The sequence below is a fragment of the Arachis stenosperma genome, chromosome 2, assembly GCF_014773155.1.
Source record: "Arachis stenosperma cultivar V10309 chromosome 2, arast.V10309.gnm1.PFL2, whole genome shotgun sequence".
NCBI classification, from domain to species: Eukaryota; Viridiplantae; Streptophyta; class Magnoliopsida; order Fabales; family Fabaceae; genus Arachis; species Arachis stenosperma.
This window is the reverse complement of record NC_080378.1, coordinates 89,675,032-89,692,282: the sequence shown is the minus strand read 5'-3', so window position 1 is coordinate 89,692,282 and position 17,251 is coordinate 89,675,032. Positions and strand designations below refer to the sequence as shown.

The following is a 17,251-nucleotide window of genomic DNA, read 5'->3' as shown; positions in this document are numbered from 1 at the left end:
AAAAAATAAAAAAAAAATCTTTTTTCATTGAAAAAATATCTTTTTTTAACAAAATAATGACGCCCAAACATGCACTAAATCCGTTGATAAAACTGCCGATAACATGTGACATTAAATTTGACGCAAAATCGAACAGTATTCAACGCTTTTTTTTAACGGCAATTAAACCCTGTGAATGAAATCCAAAGGCTCTAATCATTCCAAAATTATGAAGAAAATATTAGACTTTGATTTTGTGATATGAAAACGTGCTGAAGTGGCTTGAAGGTATTCAATTTTGATTTGTTTTCATTTTGAGATGATTGGTCTAAAGTGGATTTTAGATAAAAGCTTGTGGCTTGTGCTACTTTGTAAAGTTACTTGCTATTGTCAACTATCACACATCTCGGCAAATTTGTTTTTCCAATATCAATCTGATACGAGTATATAAATATAGCATTACTTAAAAATATATATAAAATCAAATAGTAGTTTTCTTTTCAACAGCAGTAAAGTTGTAAAAAACACGTTTAGTCGTTCATGTCTATGATTGTCCTTAGACCTTGTCCTTTGATCATGTAATCAAAGGCTTTATTGATTTCAGAAAGACGAACTCTATGAGTTATAAACTTGTCCAGCTCCAATTTCTGCCAAAAAAAATAAAAAATAAAATAGTGTATAACTCAATTTCTTTTTGTAGTTTAAATTGGAATAACTATAGAAATTGAGTTGATTGTACTTACGTTGTTCAAGAACATATCAACTAGTGTTGGTAGGCCAGTCTTAGGCTTGTAGTTCCCAAAGGTTGTGCCTGTAATTGTCTTTTCATTAAGAAAATTGAAGGGATTAGTCTTGAAAACTGCATCACCACTAGGCACTCCAACAAGTACAGCAACACCCCATCCCTGCGTATTTCAAATTTTTTAAGTTAATAAATTACAAATACACATAATTGAGGAGAAAATATAAAAAATGAGTACAAATGAGTATGTACTTGTGATAACAACCAAGTAATGCGAATGAATTCTTATGGTTATCGCTTGAAGCCGGCTTAAATAGACAGTTTATAACTTACAAAGGTTCGACAAAGGATAAAAATTTATCGTTTGTTTTGAAGTATTGGATTAGAAGATTGAGACTCAATATCATGTTTATTAGTTCAGGTATTAAAATTTTAGTATTTATCTTTAAAATTTTAGTATTTTAGTATTTCCAAAAAGTAGAGATACAGGAGACTAAAATTTTTTAGGACAGAGACTGAAATTTTAATAATATTTTATACCTAAAATATCTCTATTTTAATTAATTAATTCTAATTTTATCTTTTGTGCAAATTAAATTAGAGTTTCATTTTTATTTCAGTCTCGGTCTCTGTCCACTATTTTACGCTAAACACAATATTGAGACTTATTTTAGTCTCTATCTTTTTGTCTTTGTCGCTCAATCTAAGTTTCTCATTTTCTGTCTCTTTTCCAAAGGCTGCCTCCAAATAAACTAGCTGATAACTCCTTTATCAATATCATCTGGTATGAATTCATCTAAATCATGTAACACTTACTTATTCCGTTACTAATTTAAACATCACGATTCTTTTCAAGTACCCTCATCAACCTAGAGCTCATCCAACCACTCATACTTATTTTCCTAAACTTCTAGGTACGTCCTTCGTAACATCTAAATTCCACATTTTTTTATGAATAATAAAACATCATAAAAAATAACAAGATTATGTAAAAAAATCAACATGATGTGATCTATCCCTTGAAAACCACGTACATCATGGAGAGCTTCCATTGCAGACATTAAGGCATTAATGTTTCCAGTGCATTCTATGCACCTATCAACTCCACCATTTGTCATCTCTTTGAGGACCTATATAGATTGTAACAAAGGTTTTAGAAATTATGAGATAATAATAATATTGTAAATGAAGCTAATTGAAAAATATCATAAAGATTTCTTTTTTATTTTTCGTTTTTTTTACCTCATGAACTGGTCTTTCATGTTCTTCTGGATTTATGAAGTCTGTTAGTCCAAATTTCATGGCTGGCATTGAGATGTGAAAGAAAAGAAAAAATGATTAGGTCAGAAATTACTTGTGAATTTTGTTGGGTTAGCAGCAATATGCGTGCTTACCATACTCAAGTTTGTTGGGATTCTTGTCAATTCCAATTATCCTGGATGCTCCAGCAATTTTTGCACCTTCGGCTGCCTAATCATATACCCATAGGAGAATTATAAGAATTTTTATAATTCTAAATTGATTAAAAAATTTAGTATATATATATTTTTTTGAAACATAAAAAGCCTTAAGAAATTGTAAAAATTTATTTATCTAAAAATTATAAGAATAGTTTAGGAATCTCAACCATTTTTCTCATTTGTCCTTAAACTTGAAGTAGATCTTTTTTTAGCTTGAAATAAATAAAATCGTTATAGTATAATTTAGATAGATATTACAGCCAGTCCAACAGTTCCAAGCCCAAATATTGCTATTGAAGCCCCCTTCTTTGGTTTGGCAACATTGAGAATTGATCCTATCCCTGAAAAATTTAAAATTTTCTGTCTTAATTTTTAGACAAACAAAACAGTAAAATACTTCAGCTATTATTCAGAGATGTATTGGGTGAGTTTGTTTATTTTTTATCCTAGAAAAACGATTTCGCAACATATATATACATATATATGAGTTTAATAAAAAATTACAAAAAAATTATTACATATTTATAAAAACAAATCAATACAAAATTATCTTTTGATAGAGAAAAAGGTAACCAAATATAATTAGTCTATAGAATAGTTATCGATCTAGTAACCAAATATTTTGACTCATGAATAATTAATTGGTCACCGTTAGTGACCAAATTTTGTTAGTCACTATATCGATAGCTATGGGCATATTTCTTCTAACAATAGTATTGAGTGCATATCAAAATCAGTCATTAATATAAAAATGAGTTAAATAATATATATATTTATACGCAAATATATAGTGATTAATTTTGATGTACACATAGCATTTTTGTTCTTATAACGTGTGATACATTAAAATTTAAAATGGTTAAGAACCTGTTGAGATGCCACAACTGAGGAGACAAGCTTTGTCCAAAGGAAGTGTGGGATTGATCTTAACTACACTTCCTGAATGAACAACTGTGTATTGGCTAAAAGTGGATGTGCCAAGGAAGTGACTTATAGGTTCCTTGTCTTTTATAGTAGAGAACCTTGATTTTTCGTCACTTATCATACCCTCTCTTGTTGGGTTTATTCGCAACACCTCACACATGTTGCTATCTTCACACTTGCAGTTTGGGCATTCCCCACACTCTCCAGTGAATAGTGGAAGAACATGATCACCAGGCTTGAGATTTGATACACCATCACCTACACTCTCCACAACCCTGCTTAGTAATAGAAAATTAATTAGTAATCGAGTTCAATGAGAGATCGCTCGGGATTAAAATCATGTAAGAAATTCACACAAGATAATAATTCATACTCGATATAAGAGAAAAAATAAATTAATTAATCACATATAACTTTTATCGTTAATTCTCTCGGACATTAGTAGTCATGCATGTTGTTAAAGATATAACTATATTTGTTGTCTCTTTTTATTATCTTAAATTTTTTAGATGAGTGATTTCATGACATAGTATTAAATCTCTATGTTTGAAAAATTTAGAATTAGATTCTTGGTGAACATTTAAAAATAAAAAAATAGCATAAAACAAATAAAAAAGAGAAAAAAAAAAGACCTATGTAAAAATCAAGAGAACTTGAAAGAGACTCTTATTTAAGAGCAGAGAGAGTTAAAGATATAATTATATATGTTACCTCTTTTTATCGGTTTAAATTTTGGGATGAATAGTTTTATGACAAATGTTTTTTCACTGAAGTTAATTAATACACTTTTCCTCTTTTTCTTAATGAACTAAATTCTGAATTGAAAATTTTAAATTAAACATTTGTTTATCTTATATACACTATAATTGATTTTTTTTTCCCACCTCATTATTCACATCCTTCGCTATGTTGGTAGATGATGTGTGTGGTCAGGATTAGAAAGTCAATTAATTAGCATAGCTGCAACCTGGCACAATAGAATTGGTAATATGAAGTTCGTTATTGTCTGAAAATATAAGTTAATTATTATGTTAAGCGAGGCTAGCTTAACTAAGTTAGTGAGGCGAGTTAGTGTACTCATGTATATAAGCCAAGTTTGTATTACAAGCAAAGCATGACTCATGCATCATTCTAAATTGGAATTCATTTTCAGAAGCTAAATGTGTGTTTGGTTTAGTTATTTTTTGTTGACTTTAGAAAACAGTAATATTAAGTTTTATGATGACAAACATATTTGGTTGAGTTAAAAAATCCAAGTGTTATTTTTTTTTATTTTTCATGGTATTTCTCAATTTAGCAAGTTAAGGACTAATCCGTCGTAGTACCGAGCTTCATTTAAAGGTTTATCGTTGGCCATAAGTTGCGGCATGCACAAGAAGGGATTCAATCTCTAATACTTATTTAAACGGACTAGTAAACTAACCACTAGATCAATCCAACTTGGTTAACCCAAGTGTTATTTGATGAGTGGTGTTTGTGTAGGCCATATAAAAAAAGTTGCACAGCCCAAAGGAAATAAAGCCAATTAGTTTTGGACAGAAAATTGGGTATTACAGCTACAGTTTGGACAAGGAAAGCAAGAAGCATTATACAGCATCACATATTCAGGCATAGCACAAAAGCAAGTAGAAATAGTGAGTTTATTTTTGACACCAAAGTTTGCAAATGAAAATATGATGGAGGGAAAGAATTAATTCTTGGAGCCAAAGAAATAGTTCAACGGTGCTGATTTGATCAGTACAACAAAAGACAAATAACCACCAACATAAAGAAGAAAAAGAAACAGCAAAAGACAGCAAAGACAACACAATTATGACCCTCTATCACTGCCAACTTGTGTCCACGACATATTTGCATCTTCACTACCTCTGCTGTTGCATTCATTTTTCTAAAGGAGAAAGACAACTACGACCCTGTCTTTAGAGTGTAGAAATTGTCACTGTGGATAGCTTCAAATTTTGAAAATATAAAAGGAGCATTTAGCCAAGACTTAAAAGGCAAAAAGTAAGAGCATCGTTTTCTAAATTTTCATAAGATTTTTGCTACATTCATCTTTTCTTTCATTTTATTCATTGAATATGTTGTTTTTTTAGTTTATCTTTTTTTGTTTTCAATAGAAAAAGAAAAAAATGTGAGATATTAATAAAAGTCACTGAAAAAAAAGTCAAAGAGAATTTAATTTAGAAAAAAAGTCATTGAATATGTCAAATTATTTTGATGTATTTTTATTTTATGTCATGAATATGAGAAACTTTTCTTACTAAGTCAAAAAAGTATTTAATTAGTGTTGTAGTCTAGGCGACACGGAGCTTAACCAAAAGAAGCTTGGTTTGAAACGTGAGTGTTTCTTGATAGAATTAGAAATAATTCTAGGAAATTGATATTTGTAATTTTTAAAAATTATAGTAAAAAATATATCTGGTGGAGACTAAATATAAATCACATTATATTAAATGGCTAAACCAGGATATATAATAGTGCAAGTTTCTCTTTTTTGTTATGTCTTTTATACTATCATTATGAAAGAAAAATAAATTATCTCCTACATAATTATGTTAACAGACACTACAATAACTAAGTTTTAAATCTATTTTGGTGACTACATTAAAAGGATGAAAAAGTAACCTAAATTCAACTTCTTCTCTAGACTATTGATAATTTTTATTTTTAGTTTTTATTTTATGTGAAAATAAAAAATAAAACTTAATATATGTTTGGTTATATTTTTTGAAAACGAATTAAAAAAATATTTTTTAAAATAATACAAATTTTTGAAAATGTTAAAATGTTTTCAATATTTTTCTAAGAGAATTTTGAAAATAGATTGAGAGTGAAGAATAAAAATACAGCTGCATATTTGTAATATGGGAGTCACTTAAATAAAGACGTTTAAAATGTCTTTTTTTAAAGATATTTTTTAATAATTAAAATTTAATACATATAATCAATTAAATTGTGTTATTTTTGTCAAAATTAAGCCAGACAAATAAATTTGATAGAAAAATGGTGAATTAAATCTTGAATCGGTCTAAATTAATATTATTTTTTTATAAAAAATAACTTCAATACCTTTATTATAAAAAATGACTAAAATATTATTATTATTATTATTATTATTATTATTATTATTATTATTATATATATATATATATATATATAAATTTTGAAAATTCTAAATCCTAACCATACGACGGCAGAGAAGTAAAGGACTATAATTTAGAATTCTCAAAATTAATATATATAATAAGGGTATTGTAGTCATTTTTTATAAAAAAATAATATTAATTTAAACCAGTTTAAGATTTGATTCACCATTTTTTCGGTCAAATTGATTTGTTTGGCCTAATTTTGATAAAAATAACATAATTTAATCGAGATATGTCTAAAACGGAATTAAACCCCAAATAGTCCCTGAGATTGGCGTTTTGCAGTAAAATCGTCCCTGAGATTCCAATTGCACCAATTACGTCCCTGAAATTAAAAAAATGCACCATATTAGTCCCTGACCTATTTTTCATTAACGACGTGATGACATGGCATGATGACGTGGACTGTAAGTGACACATGTCACTTCATGATTTGGCCATGTATAATGGTATGATGATGTGGTGACCAGTGACACATGACATGCTGACGTGGATGGTTGTGCCATGTGTCACAATGTTATTTGGCCACGTGTCTGGTTGTGCCACGTGCCGCAGCAGTATTCGTCCACGTGTCATCCATTTTCCCATCGTTGTATATGCACCAAATTAGTCCCTCACTTTGCATTACGTGACTCATTTTAGTCCCTGAAATTGAATGTCGTGCACCAAACTAGTCCCTTCACCAATTTTTTCTCATTTTTTCTATAAATTCAAAATTCTCAATATTTTTGAATATATTAATTTCAATTCTATTTTTTCACATGTTCTTCAAATAAAAGTGTTTTTATAAAATATTTTTTCTCTTGCGAATACCCTAATCGCCGACTCGGAGTTGACGTGAAGGCTTTTCAAACACCTTCACTACCATCTCCGACCTCTTTCAGTATTTTTATAAAATATTTTTTTCTTGCAGATACCTCTAATAGCCGCCGTCTTGGAGTTGACGTGAAGGCATTTCAAGTTCCCTCATTACCATCTCCGACCTCTTTCGTCTAGACTGTAGAGGTCAAAGGTGGTAGTGAGGGTGCTTGAAGTTCCTTCAATCTAACTCATTTATACATAACGAAAATGTGTATTTCATAAGAAAAAATGTTTATTTTAATTATTAATTTCTTGTTAAAAACATATGTTTTTTTATGAAAAAAAATGTGTCTAATCAATCATATAATTATTTTTTTATAATAACATACTTATATATTACAAAATTTACCAATGTTAAATTATTAAAAAAAATTATATAATTAAAACAAAAATCTTAAAAATTTTTATAAAAGCACTTGTATTTAAATGATATATGAAAAAATAGAATTGAAATTAGTGTATCCAAAATATTAAAATTTTAAATTTAAAAAAATGAGAAAAAATCGGTGAAGGGACTATTTTGGTACACGACATTCAATTTCAGGGACTAAAATGAGTCACTTCGTATAAAGTGAGGGACTAATTTGGTGCATATACAACGATGGCATAATGGATGACACGTGGACGAATATTGTTGCGACACGTGGCACAACCGGACACGTGGCCAAATAACATTGTGACACGTGGCACAACTATCTACGTCAGCATGTCACGTGTCACTGGTCACCACATCATCATACTATTACACGTGGTCAAATCATGAAGTGACACATGTCACTTACAGTCCACGTCATCATGCCATGTCATCATGTCATTAATGAAAAATAGGTCAGGGACTAATATGGTGCATTTTTTTCAATCTCAGGGACGTAATTGGTGCAACTGGAATCTCAAGAACGATTTTAGTGCAAAACGCTAATGTCAGGGACCATTTTGGGGTTTAACTCGTCTAAAACGAGCTCAACAATTACGTGCTTATTGAATGAGTCACACTTATATAGGCCATTAGATTTTATTAGATGAAAATCAAAGGCTAATATAAAAGAAGAGCATTGATAGATTCTAATAAATATAGAACATCCTAGTACATAAATAAATACTTTAAATGGCAATTCTTTAATACACAATACTTTAAACAGCAACAAAATCTTTTATTCTTAAATATATAAATATAAATATATGAGTATTTTTTATTTAATAAAATTAATTATTATGCAAAAACTTTTTATAATATTAAAAAATTATATTAAAATAATATTTTAAACTGTAACATAAAAATATAAAATTATTAAAATTTTATTTTATATTACTTGATAAATAATTAGATTATTATATTCAAAATTTATTAACTAACTATTTTTATTAAATATATTATTATATAATATAATTTTTTATAAAAATATTTTAAAAAAATAATTTATTTAAAATATTATTTATAATACATGACAATATTTATTTTTTTATTTTTTAAATTTTAAAAAAATAGAATAAATAATATAATTTTAAATACATACCTAAATAAAAAAATTAATATTTTCATGTATTATATATAACGTTTTAAATAAATTTTATTTTTATAAATATTTTGATAAAAAAATTATATTATATAATAATATATTTAACAAAATAATTAATTAATAAATTTTAAATATAATAAACTAATTATTTATCAAGTAATATAAAAATAAATTTTATTTATTTTATATTTTTATGTTGTAGCTTAAAAAATTATTTAATATTATAAAAAAATTTGTATAATAATTAATTTTAATAAATAAAAAAACTTATATTTTTGTATTTATTTATTTTATATTTTTAAGAACAAAAAATTTCTATCTTTATATAATAGAATTCGTCGGGCCGATCCGCCGAACCCGCCAAAAAGAGTGGGTCAAGTTAGAATTTGAGACTTGTTAAATTAAAAAAATTCGCTAAATTATGTATATATGTTTCAATTATGTGACTTTATTTGTTTTATTTTACAATTTCGTATATATGTTCAAATTATGTGACTTATTTTTTAAAATAAAAATGGTTCTATTGACAAATATTATTTTGAACCATTTTGTTGAAGTTAAAAATTAAAAAAAAAAGATAGTAAAAAAATTATATTATAATTTGACTATTTTTTATTTGTATTTAATTGTTTAATTATTATTTTTTTGTTAATTTTAATTAATTTTATTTTTCAAACAAAAATAAAGTCAAACGGCTAGCATTTTGTACCCACTTTAGTTGGCGGGGTGAGCCGGTCCGCATTGCCACCCCTACATTATATACTATCTAGTAATTTTTTTATATATTAAATAATTATAATCATATAACAATATTGAAATCAGAAAACATATTAAATCTGTTATAGTATAACTATTTAAAATATCATTTTAATATAATTTTTTAACATTAAAAAATTTGCATAACAATTTTACGGGTTTGGCAAATTTTTTAATTTGACAGGTTTTAAATCCTAGTCCGACCCACCTTTTTTAGTGAGTTCAGCGGGTCGATCCGACGGACTCGACCCGTTTTGCCACTCTTAATATATATTATAAGAAGATTATCCTATATTTTACTATATAAAGGTAGAAACTTTTTGTTCTAAAAAGTATAAATTAAATAAATACAAAAAATATAAATTTTTTATTCATTAAGATTAATTATTATGCAAAAAAGTTTTTATAATATTAAAATGATATTTTAAACTACAATATAAAAATATAAAATAATTAAATTTATTTTATATTACTTGACAAATAATTAAATTATTATATTTAAAATTTATTAATTAATTACTTTGTTAAATATATTATTATATTATATAATTTTTTATCAAAATATTTGTAAAAATAAAATTTATTTAAAATATTATATAATACTGAAAATATTAACTTTTTTATTGGTATGTATTAAAATTATATTTTATTATGTTTTTTAAAAAAATTGAAAAAATAAAAAATTAATATTTTCATGTATTATATAAATTTTAAATAAATTATATTTTAAAATTTTTATAAAAAATTATATTATATAATAATATCTTTAATAAACGTAGTTAATAAATTTTAAATATAATAATTTAATTATTTGTCAAGTAATATAAAATAAAATTTTAATTATTTTATATTTTTATGTTAGTTATAGTTTAAAATATTATTTTAATATAATTATTTAATATTATAAAAAAAATTTTCATAATAATTAATTTTAATAAATAAAAAATATTCATATATTTTATATTTAATTATTTAAAAATAAAATATTTTATTGCCGTTTAAAGTATTGTGTATTAAAGTATTGCCATTTAGAGTATTTATTTATTTACTAGAATATTCTATATTTATTAGAGTCCATCAATGCTCTTCTTTTATATTAGTCTTTGATTTTCATCTAATAAGATCTAATGGCCTATATAAGTGTGACTCATTCAATAAGCACATAATTGTTGAGCTCCTTTTAGACATATCTATTTAATCGATTATATGTATTAAATTTTAATTACTAAAAAATATCTTTAAAAAAAAGATGTTTTAGACATCTTTATCCAAGGACGGAGCTAGATGAAAGATTAGAAAGAGGCAAAAAATATTTATATAATAAAATAAGACTAAAATAAAATTTTAAGAGGGGACTAAACTGAAATTTACATATAATTTACATGTAAAATATTAAAATTAGGAGAGGTCATTACCGCCTTTTGCTACAATATAGCTCTGCCTCTATCTTTATCTGAGTGGCTCTCTTATAATATTAATGAAACTAGTTTTTATGATTTATTTGTGTGTATATAAAAAAACACGAGATACAATTTTTTTTCTTTGTTCTTCCTCCTTGATAACAAATGAGCAAAGACTCAAGAGTAAATCAGAATGGGAATTGAGATGCTACTCAAGAAAATCAAAACTCAAAAGGCACAAGTTTAAAAAATTACTACAGAATAAATGTGGCCAAATTATAGACATGGACATTATGTAGACAAATTATTGCATTTTTTGATATCTTGTGAAGATTATTATATACCAAACTAGGTGCAAACTACAAAATATATCGATAAATATGGAATAACATTTATAAAAAGTTAATTTATTTTGTAATTAGGAAAGTCATTTTAGTTAGTTTTGTTTAAAGATATTTTTATATTTAAATTACATATTTCAAAAAATAATTATTCAAAACAATTAAAAATTTGAAAATAAAAACAATTTTTAAAAATAAAAAATATTTTTTAAAATCAAACACACTCTAAAATTTTATTCTTGCAAATCTTCCATTTCTCAATCTTTTTTCTGCCCCAAAATCAAATATTTAACATAGTGCGGTATGTATAAAGTAGGGGTGAAAAACGAACCGAAATCTATTAGACCGACTTGCATAAATTGCTAAAAAAAATAGGTATGATTGAAAATGTGAAACCGTCAAATTTAAAAATTTCGCACTAACTCACATCGCTTAATCCGTAGACTTTGGTGAACTTGAGACTTGAGAGCAAACTTCCACGGTGGGTGGCAAAGTGGGTAGCCTGTCCAGCCAAGCCCTCTTCAAAAAGAGAAATTCTCTACATACAAGCATTTTTTTATACAAGTCTTTACAAGTGCACCTCCTTCTTCTTCTTCCTGTACGTTCTTCTTCCTCTTCCTCTTCTTCTTTTTTCCTTTCGTTTCTTTCATTCTCTTTCTCCTTCTTCAACCGTTACTGCACGTTTCCACTGCACCTTCTTCTTCTTGCTGCACGTTCTTCTTCCTCTTCCTCTTCTTCTTCTTCTTTTCTTTCGTTTCTTGCCTTTTCTTTCTCCTTCTTCAACCGTTACTACACATTTTCACTGTACCTTCTTCTTCTTCTTCTTGTACGTTCTTCTTCCTCTTCATCATCTTCTTCTTCTTTTCTTTCGTTTCTTGCCTTCTCTTTCTCCTTCTTTATTTACGTGCTTTTCTCTCTGTTTTCTTTCTTTGTTATTCTCGATTTCCATTATTTTTTGACATCAAGCTCTGAAATCATTTTTGAAGAAGAAGAAGCAGCAGAAGATGAGGAGGAGAAAGAGAAAGAGTTCTGAATTATGCATAAGGTGTACTTCAACAAATTTTGGGTGTATTTCTTAAATCTTTTGGGTGTATTTATGTAATCCTTTGGGTATATTTCTATAATCGTTTGAGTGAATTCCTGTAACCATTTGGGTGTATTTCTGTAATCCTTTGGGTGTATTTCTATAATCGTTTGGGTGTATTTCTGAAGTTCCATTATCTTCAAATTTGGCAAGAAACTTGTTTTCATGGAGGAAGAAGAAGAAGAGTCGTTTATAATGCATGGTGAGTAGCGCGCTTTGGAAACATGGAGTGGTTGAATAACGTGCGTTTATTTACTCTTGAATGTGGGAGTGTAATACGTGTTTTTTATTGGGTTTGTGCCAACTTGTAAGCCAAAAAGACTTGTATGTGTAGCATGCCTCCTTCAAAAAAAGACGGTCCCCCACCAAGATAATAGTGGGTTTAAAATGTTATAGCCTGTCTTAGCACTGTTGTAGGATAGGAACTAGTCCACTTAACTCTTTTTTTTTTTAAATAAAAATAATTAAAAAATAATAATTAAAAATAAATACAAATAAAAAAATAATTAAGTTATAATACAATTTTTTTATTATATTTTTTATAAATTTTTAACTTCAATAAATTATTTAAAACAATATTCATTAATAGAATCATCTTTATTTTAAAAAATAAGTTACATAATTTAAACATATATATTAAAGTATGAAATAAATTAAATAATAAAAAATAAAAAATATACTTAAAAATAATATAATTATTAATTTATATAGTACTAATTCATCTTTTATTTAATAAAAAAAAACTTTCTATTCGAGGAGCCTACCGCCTGTCCCACCAAAATTTGCGGATTTAGTAGTGCAAATTTGACTATTTTTTTTATTTAACAAATTCTAAATACTAGTTTAGTTAGATTTTACCACTAAAAAGATATCTTATTGTCTTTATTATTTTATTTACAGATTTTGTCTATGTAAAGTTAAGCAAATGTATCACAGTTGGGTGTTTTATGAATCAACAAATGTTCTGATTTCTGAATAATTGAATGAGTATTGGAAAGTTTCCTTTATTTTCTTTGAGTGGTAAACTGGTAATAAGTTTGAGAAAAAAAATATAATAATATCATTTATGTAAGTAATTTGGGTTAATTAGTTATAAGATTTAAACTTACATTATTTATAAAATTATAAATTAGAAATATCTTATTTCAAATGATTTATCATCACTATTTTTTTTATCATTTTTAAATGACCTTTTTTTTTCTAATTCAATATGTATTCATGGTGGGGAAGCATTAATGGCACCAGGAGCCATCAAATTGATTACAACTTACCCAGATGCTTCGTGTCCTAATATGCGTGGAAATATTGGTGGTACGCTCTGATCACATTCATTCACAGCAGAAATTGTTAGTTATACGTACGTTAGAAATCACGTCCAAAAAAAAGGGAGAAGAAGAAAATATTAACATTTATTTATTATTTGACAATAATTGCATTTAAAACATATATAAATGAGCAGGCAACATAATCGGTAGAAAAAGACAGAAAGCGTTTTAGGCAAAATATAGAGTTTGTTTGGGTGAATTTTTAAAAAAAGATATTTTTTTGAGTTATTTTTTTTAAAAGATTTTATAGAAAAATAAAAGTAATTTTATATTTGGGTATCTCATACAAAAAAAATTTTTTATTTATTAATTATGTTTGGATATAACAATATAAAAGTATTTTTTATTTATTTATTACATGAAAAATATTTTTTAAAAAAAAGATCTTTTAAAAAAAGATGTAAATTACATCTCTCAAAAAAATATTTTTTTATTTTTCTAGTACTTTTACTTTTACTACTTAAAATTTGTCAAACATACTAAAAAATAAAAAAAGATCTTTTTTTTATTAAAATAATAGTGCCCAAGCAAATATATTGACAAGTTAGATCTATGCTAGAGAAATTAAACTTGCGATTAGCATTATATTTCAGGTGACCGTACTAATTACTAAATTAAAGTTGAGATGTTAAAATTACATATATATCTAATTTTCTATGCATAAATCTCTTTTGACTGAAAGTCTATAAAAAGATGTATATTGTTAGGGAATATATATGAATTTTTTATTTAAATAAATAAAATAAATATAATATTTACAGATATAGACACACTAATAAAAAATTATATATTTTTTATTTATTACTTATTTATTTATCTCACTGACATAAAAAAACAAGATGGTTATAAATATTTCGTTTGAATTTCCAATGAAATAACAAAATATTTTATGCATATTTTATTTGTTCATGAGATACATAACTATTTTATTTATATTGTCAACGAGATGAAATTATATTTTTCAGCATAATTTGAATCATGTTTAATTTTTATTTACAATCTAATCTAATTTGATTTAAAGAAAATTATAAGTTTTATTATAGTAATCTAAATTTATTTTTTAATTTTATTCAATTTAAATTATTATAATTTGTACGGATTTTTTTTCACAAATTTAAACTATTTTTTAGAAGAGGTTTCAATAGACATGAGTTACGGTGCTAGTAGTAAGCGGAAAAATTGCAATGCGTGACTATCAAGCTGCAATCCATTATCTGAGGAAGTTAATTTTCAACTACATAATTTATTTCATTTTAAATTTTGTTAATTTCTACGAATGGTTATGATTGATTGCGTGAATTCAATCTACATTTTAAATTTGATTACTATTTTATGAATTCATGTTGATTTAAATTAAACAATTTAAATTAATCCAAACCATATTGTAAAATACCATATTATTCTATTAGCAGTTTAAATAATATAATTATAAATATATTTCATTTGTACTATCAACGAGATATTATTTAAAAAAAATATATAATCTTATTAATTATCTCGTAACGAACTAAATACATGCAAACTTAAATTTTTTGTTATTTATCTTACAAAATAAGTAATAAAAAAATGTAATTTTTTATGAGTGCCTCTAAATTCATAACTTTTACAATTATTTTATTTATTTGAAACAAAAATCCGAAATATATTAACAACCAAATATTTAGCATATGTCAGAGAAAAAAAAAAACAAGTATTGACGGTATGAATCAAATTACTTTTGGGTGGATTAGACTACTAGTTTCATGAAGATTTAAAGAAAGCTTAGCATATATGAATTGAATGTTCTAGAAATTAAATACTAACCTTAGATTCCCAGAAATATAGATCAGTGTGGCAAAGTGATGAATATTTGATGTTAATCCTTACTTCTTTGGCTTGTGGTGGAGCAACCTCCACATCTTCAATCACCAATGGCTTCCCTGCTTCCCATGCAACTGCAGCTGCATATCAATTCATATATATAGAGAAAAAATATTTTGTTATAATGAAGGGCAACAATAATAATAATAAGTTTGAGAAAAAAAAAAATTATTTTTTATCATACCTTTGCAAGGAATGACCTTTCCTGCAGTGGAAGAAAAGTTAGAGGCTAATAATAAAGAAGAAGAAGATGAAAGAATCATTTTTGAATTATGAATAATATTGTTGCTGTTTGATGATGAACGCAGGTACTGAAATAATAAACTTCGTTGCTTCTGAAGACTATGCATTTTCTTTTACAAGCTAATTAAAATTAAAGGTGCCTACTTAGCTGATCATATGCTTCCTTTTCTCTTCTTCTCCTTACCTATATTTATATATAACCACCTAACCAAAGAAAAGGGAAAAGCGTAAAACACAACATCATAAAGAAACTTTTGAGTGTAAGTTGGATTTAAGAAATTTTAATTCATTATTAATTTTTTTATGAAAATATATTATTTTCATGTTTGGTTGAAGTTTCAAAATTTGACTTTTAGGATTTATTTTCAAATGTAATTTTTGTCTAAAATATATGTTAAATCTTATTCTCATAAAAACTAAGATGTAAAATTACTATTATATTCCTCAATTATTATGTATCGTATCAAATAGCTCATTATTATTCTTCTACCGATATATATTGAGGTTACTTTAAAAATTAAAATTCTGTTCCCAAAAATATATATAATAAACAAACATATCTTATTATTATTTATCCTTATTAAAAACAATTTCAAACCACTTGTAACACTAAACAGATAAGTAATTTCCGAATATAATATATATTATCAAAAATATAATTTCTGGAAATGTATTATTTATTTTAGTTTGAAAATGCAGTTCCTGGAATGTTATTTGTGAAACAGCTAATCTAGACACTTTCTTAATTAATAACTTTAAGGGATACTTCATACTAGGCCGGTGTGTTCATTAATTATGATTTGATTTCTAAAATTCATGACACATTTCTTTAAACCTTAGGATAAGCTTTGTAAAATTCTTAGAAGGGACTCTCTTATAATCCTTCTTAGTACTCTTTCTTCGTTTTATGTACTATTTTAGAACAAAAAAAAAATGTCCACCAATATATTTTAATCAATTTGTATATTGTTTTTACTTAATTTTCAAATAATTTGTGATATATAATATATGTTTGACCTTACAAGTATACATGAATTTACTGAATTATATTTTTTTAAAAATATATTAAATCCTTACAAGAACTTAGGTGTTCTATTAGCAGGAACCTGAAACTCCGCCCATCAACTACTTTTAGGGTAAAAAATTTTAAAAATTGTTATTTGCAAATTAAAATTAGTCATTATAAATTTAAAATTAGTTGATTTTTCAAGTTTTGCTATCAACCAATCCCACTCCAATTCCATTTCTCATTTTGGAATTTTTGGTTGATTTTTTAAGGTATAATTTAAAATTAGTTGATACTATACATGTCATATTTTGACTTGTTACTTAAGAGACAACTTATCTCTAGCCAGACCAATAATATTAAATAGCCAAAAAAAATTAAACTGCTTCTTCTTATCTTATCTTTATCATATCATATTTTTTATAAATTTGTTATGTTTATTTTTTTTAAATTTGTTATATTTATTTTCTTTTAATAAAATCGTTTAAAAAATTTAATTATTTTAACTATTTTAAATTTTATAATTAATTTAGTATAAATAGATAATATTATTCTCTATATCATATACAATAAAAATTCTTACAACAAGAACTTAGTTGTTATATTA

The 17,251-nt window shown here is 25.6% G+C and overlaps 1 protein-coding gene across 1 annotated transcript; it reads right to left on the bottom strand.

Moving 5' to 3' along the window:
- Positions 1 to 336: 336 nt before the first annotated feature.
- Positions 337 to 15,882, bottom strand: LOC130960274 (alcohol dehydrogenase 2-like). Its single transcript, XM_057885642.1, has 10 exons — positions 15,580 to 15,882; positions 15,339 to 15,475; positions 13,482 to 13,528; positions 3,049 to 3,380; positions 2,440 to 2,522; positions 2,116 to 2,191; positions 1,964 to 2,025; positions 1,756 to 1,851; positions 723 to 884; positions 337 to 626 (listed from the first exon to the last, which is right to left on the bottom strand). The coding sequence occupies exons 1-10, from the start codon at positions 15,743 to 15,745 to the stop codon at positions 510 to 512; spliced, it is 1,278 nt and encodes a 425-aa protein (XP_057741625.1). The 5' UTR covers positions 15,746 to 15,882; the 3' UTR covers positions 337 to 509.
- Between the last annotated feature and the right edge of the window lie 1,369 nt (positions 15,883 to 17,251).

What these genes read in the sequence shown, in the direction of transcription:
- LOC130960274 (XM_057885642.1), bottom strand. Translation starts at nt 15,745, where the DNA reads ATGCATAGTCTTCAGAAGCAACGAAGTTTATTATTTCAGTACCTGCGT. An exon ending in TATATTTCTGGGAATCTAAG is followed by an intron (nt 13,529 to 15,338) that starts GTTAGTATTTAA and finishes GAATGTGATCAG; the next exon opens with AGCGTACCACCAATATTTCC. An exon ending in TTGATATGTTCTTGAACAAC is followed by an intron (nt 627 to 722) that starts GTAAGTACAATC and finishes TTTTTTTGGCAG; the next exon opens with AAATTGGAGCTGGACAAGTT.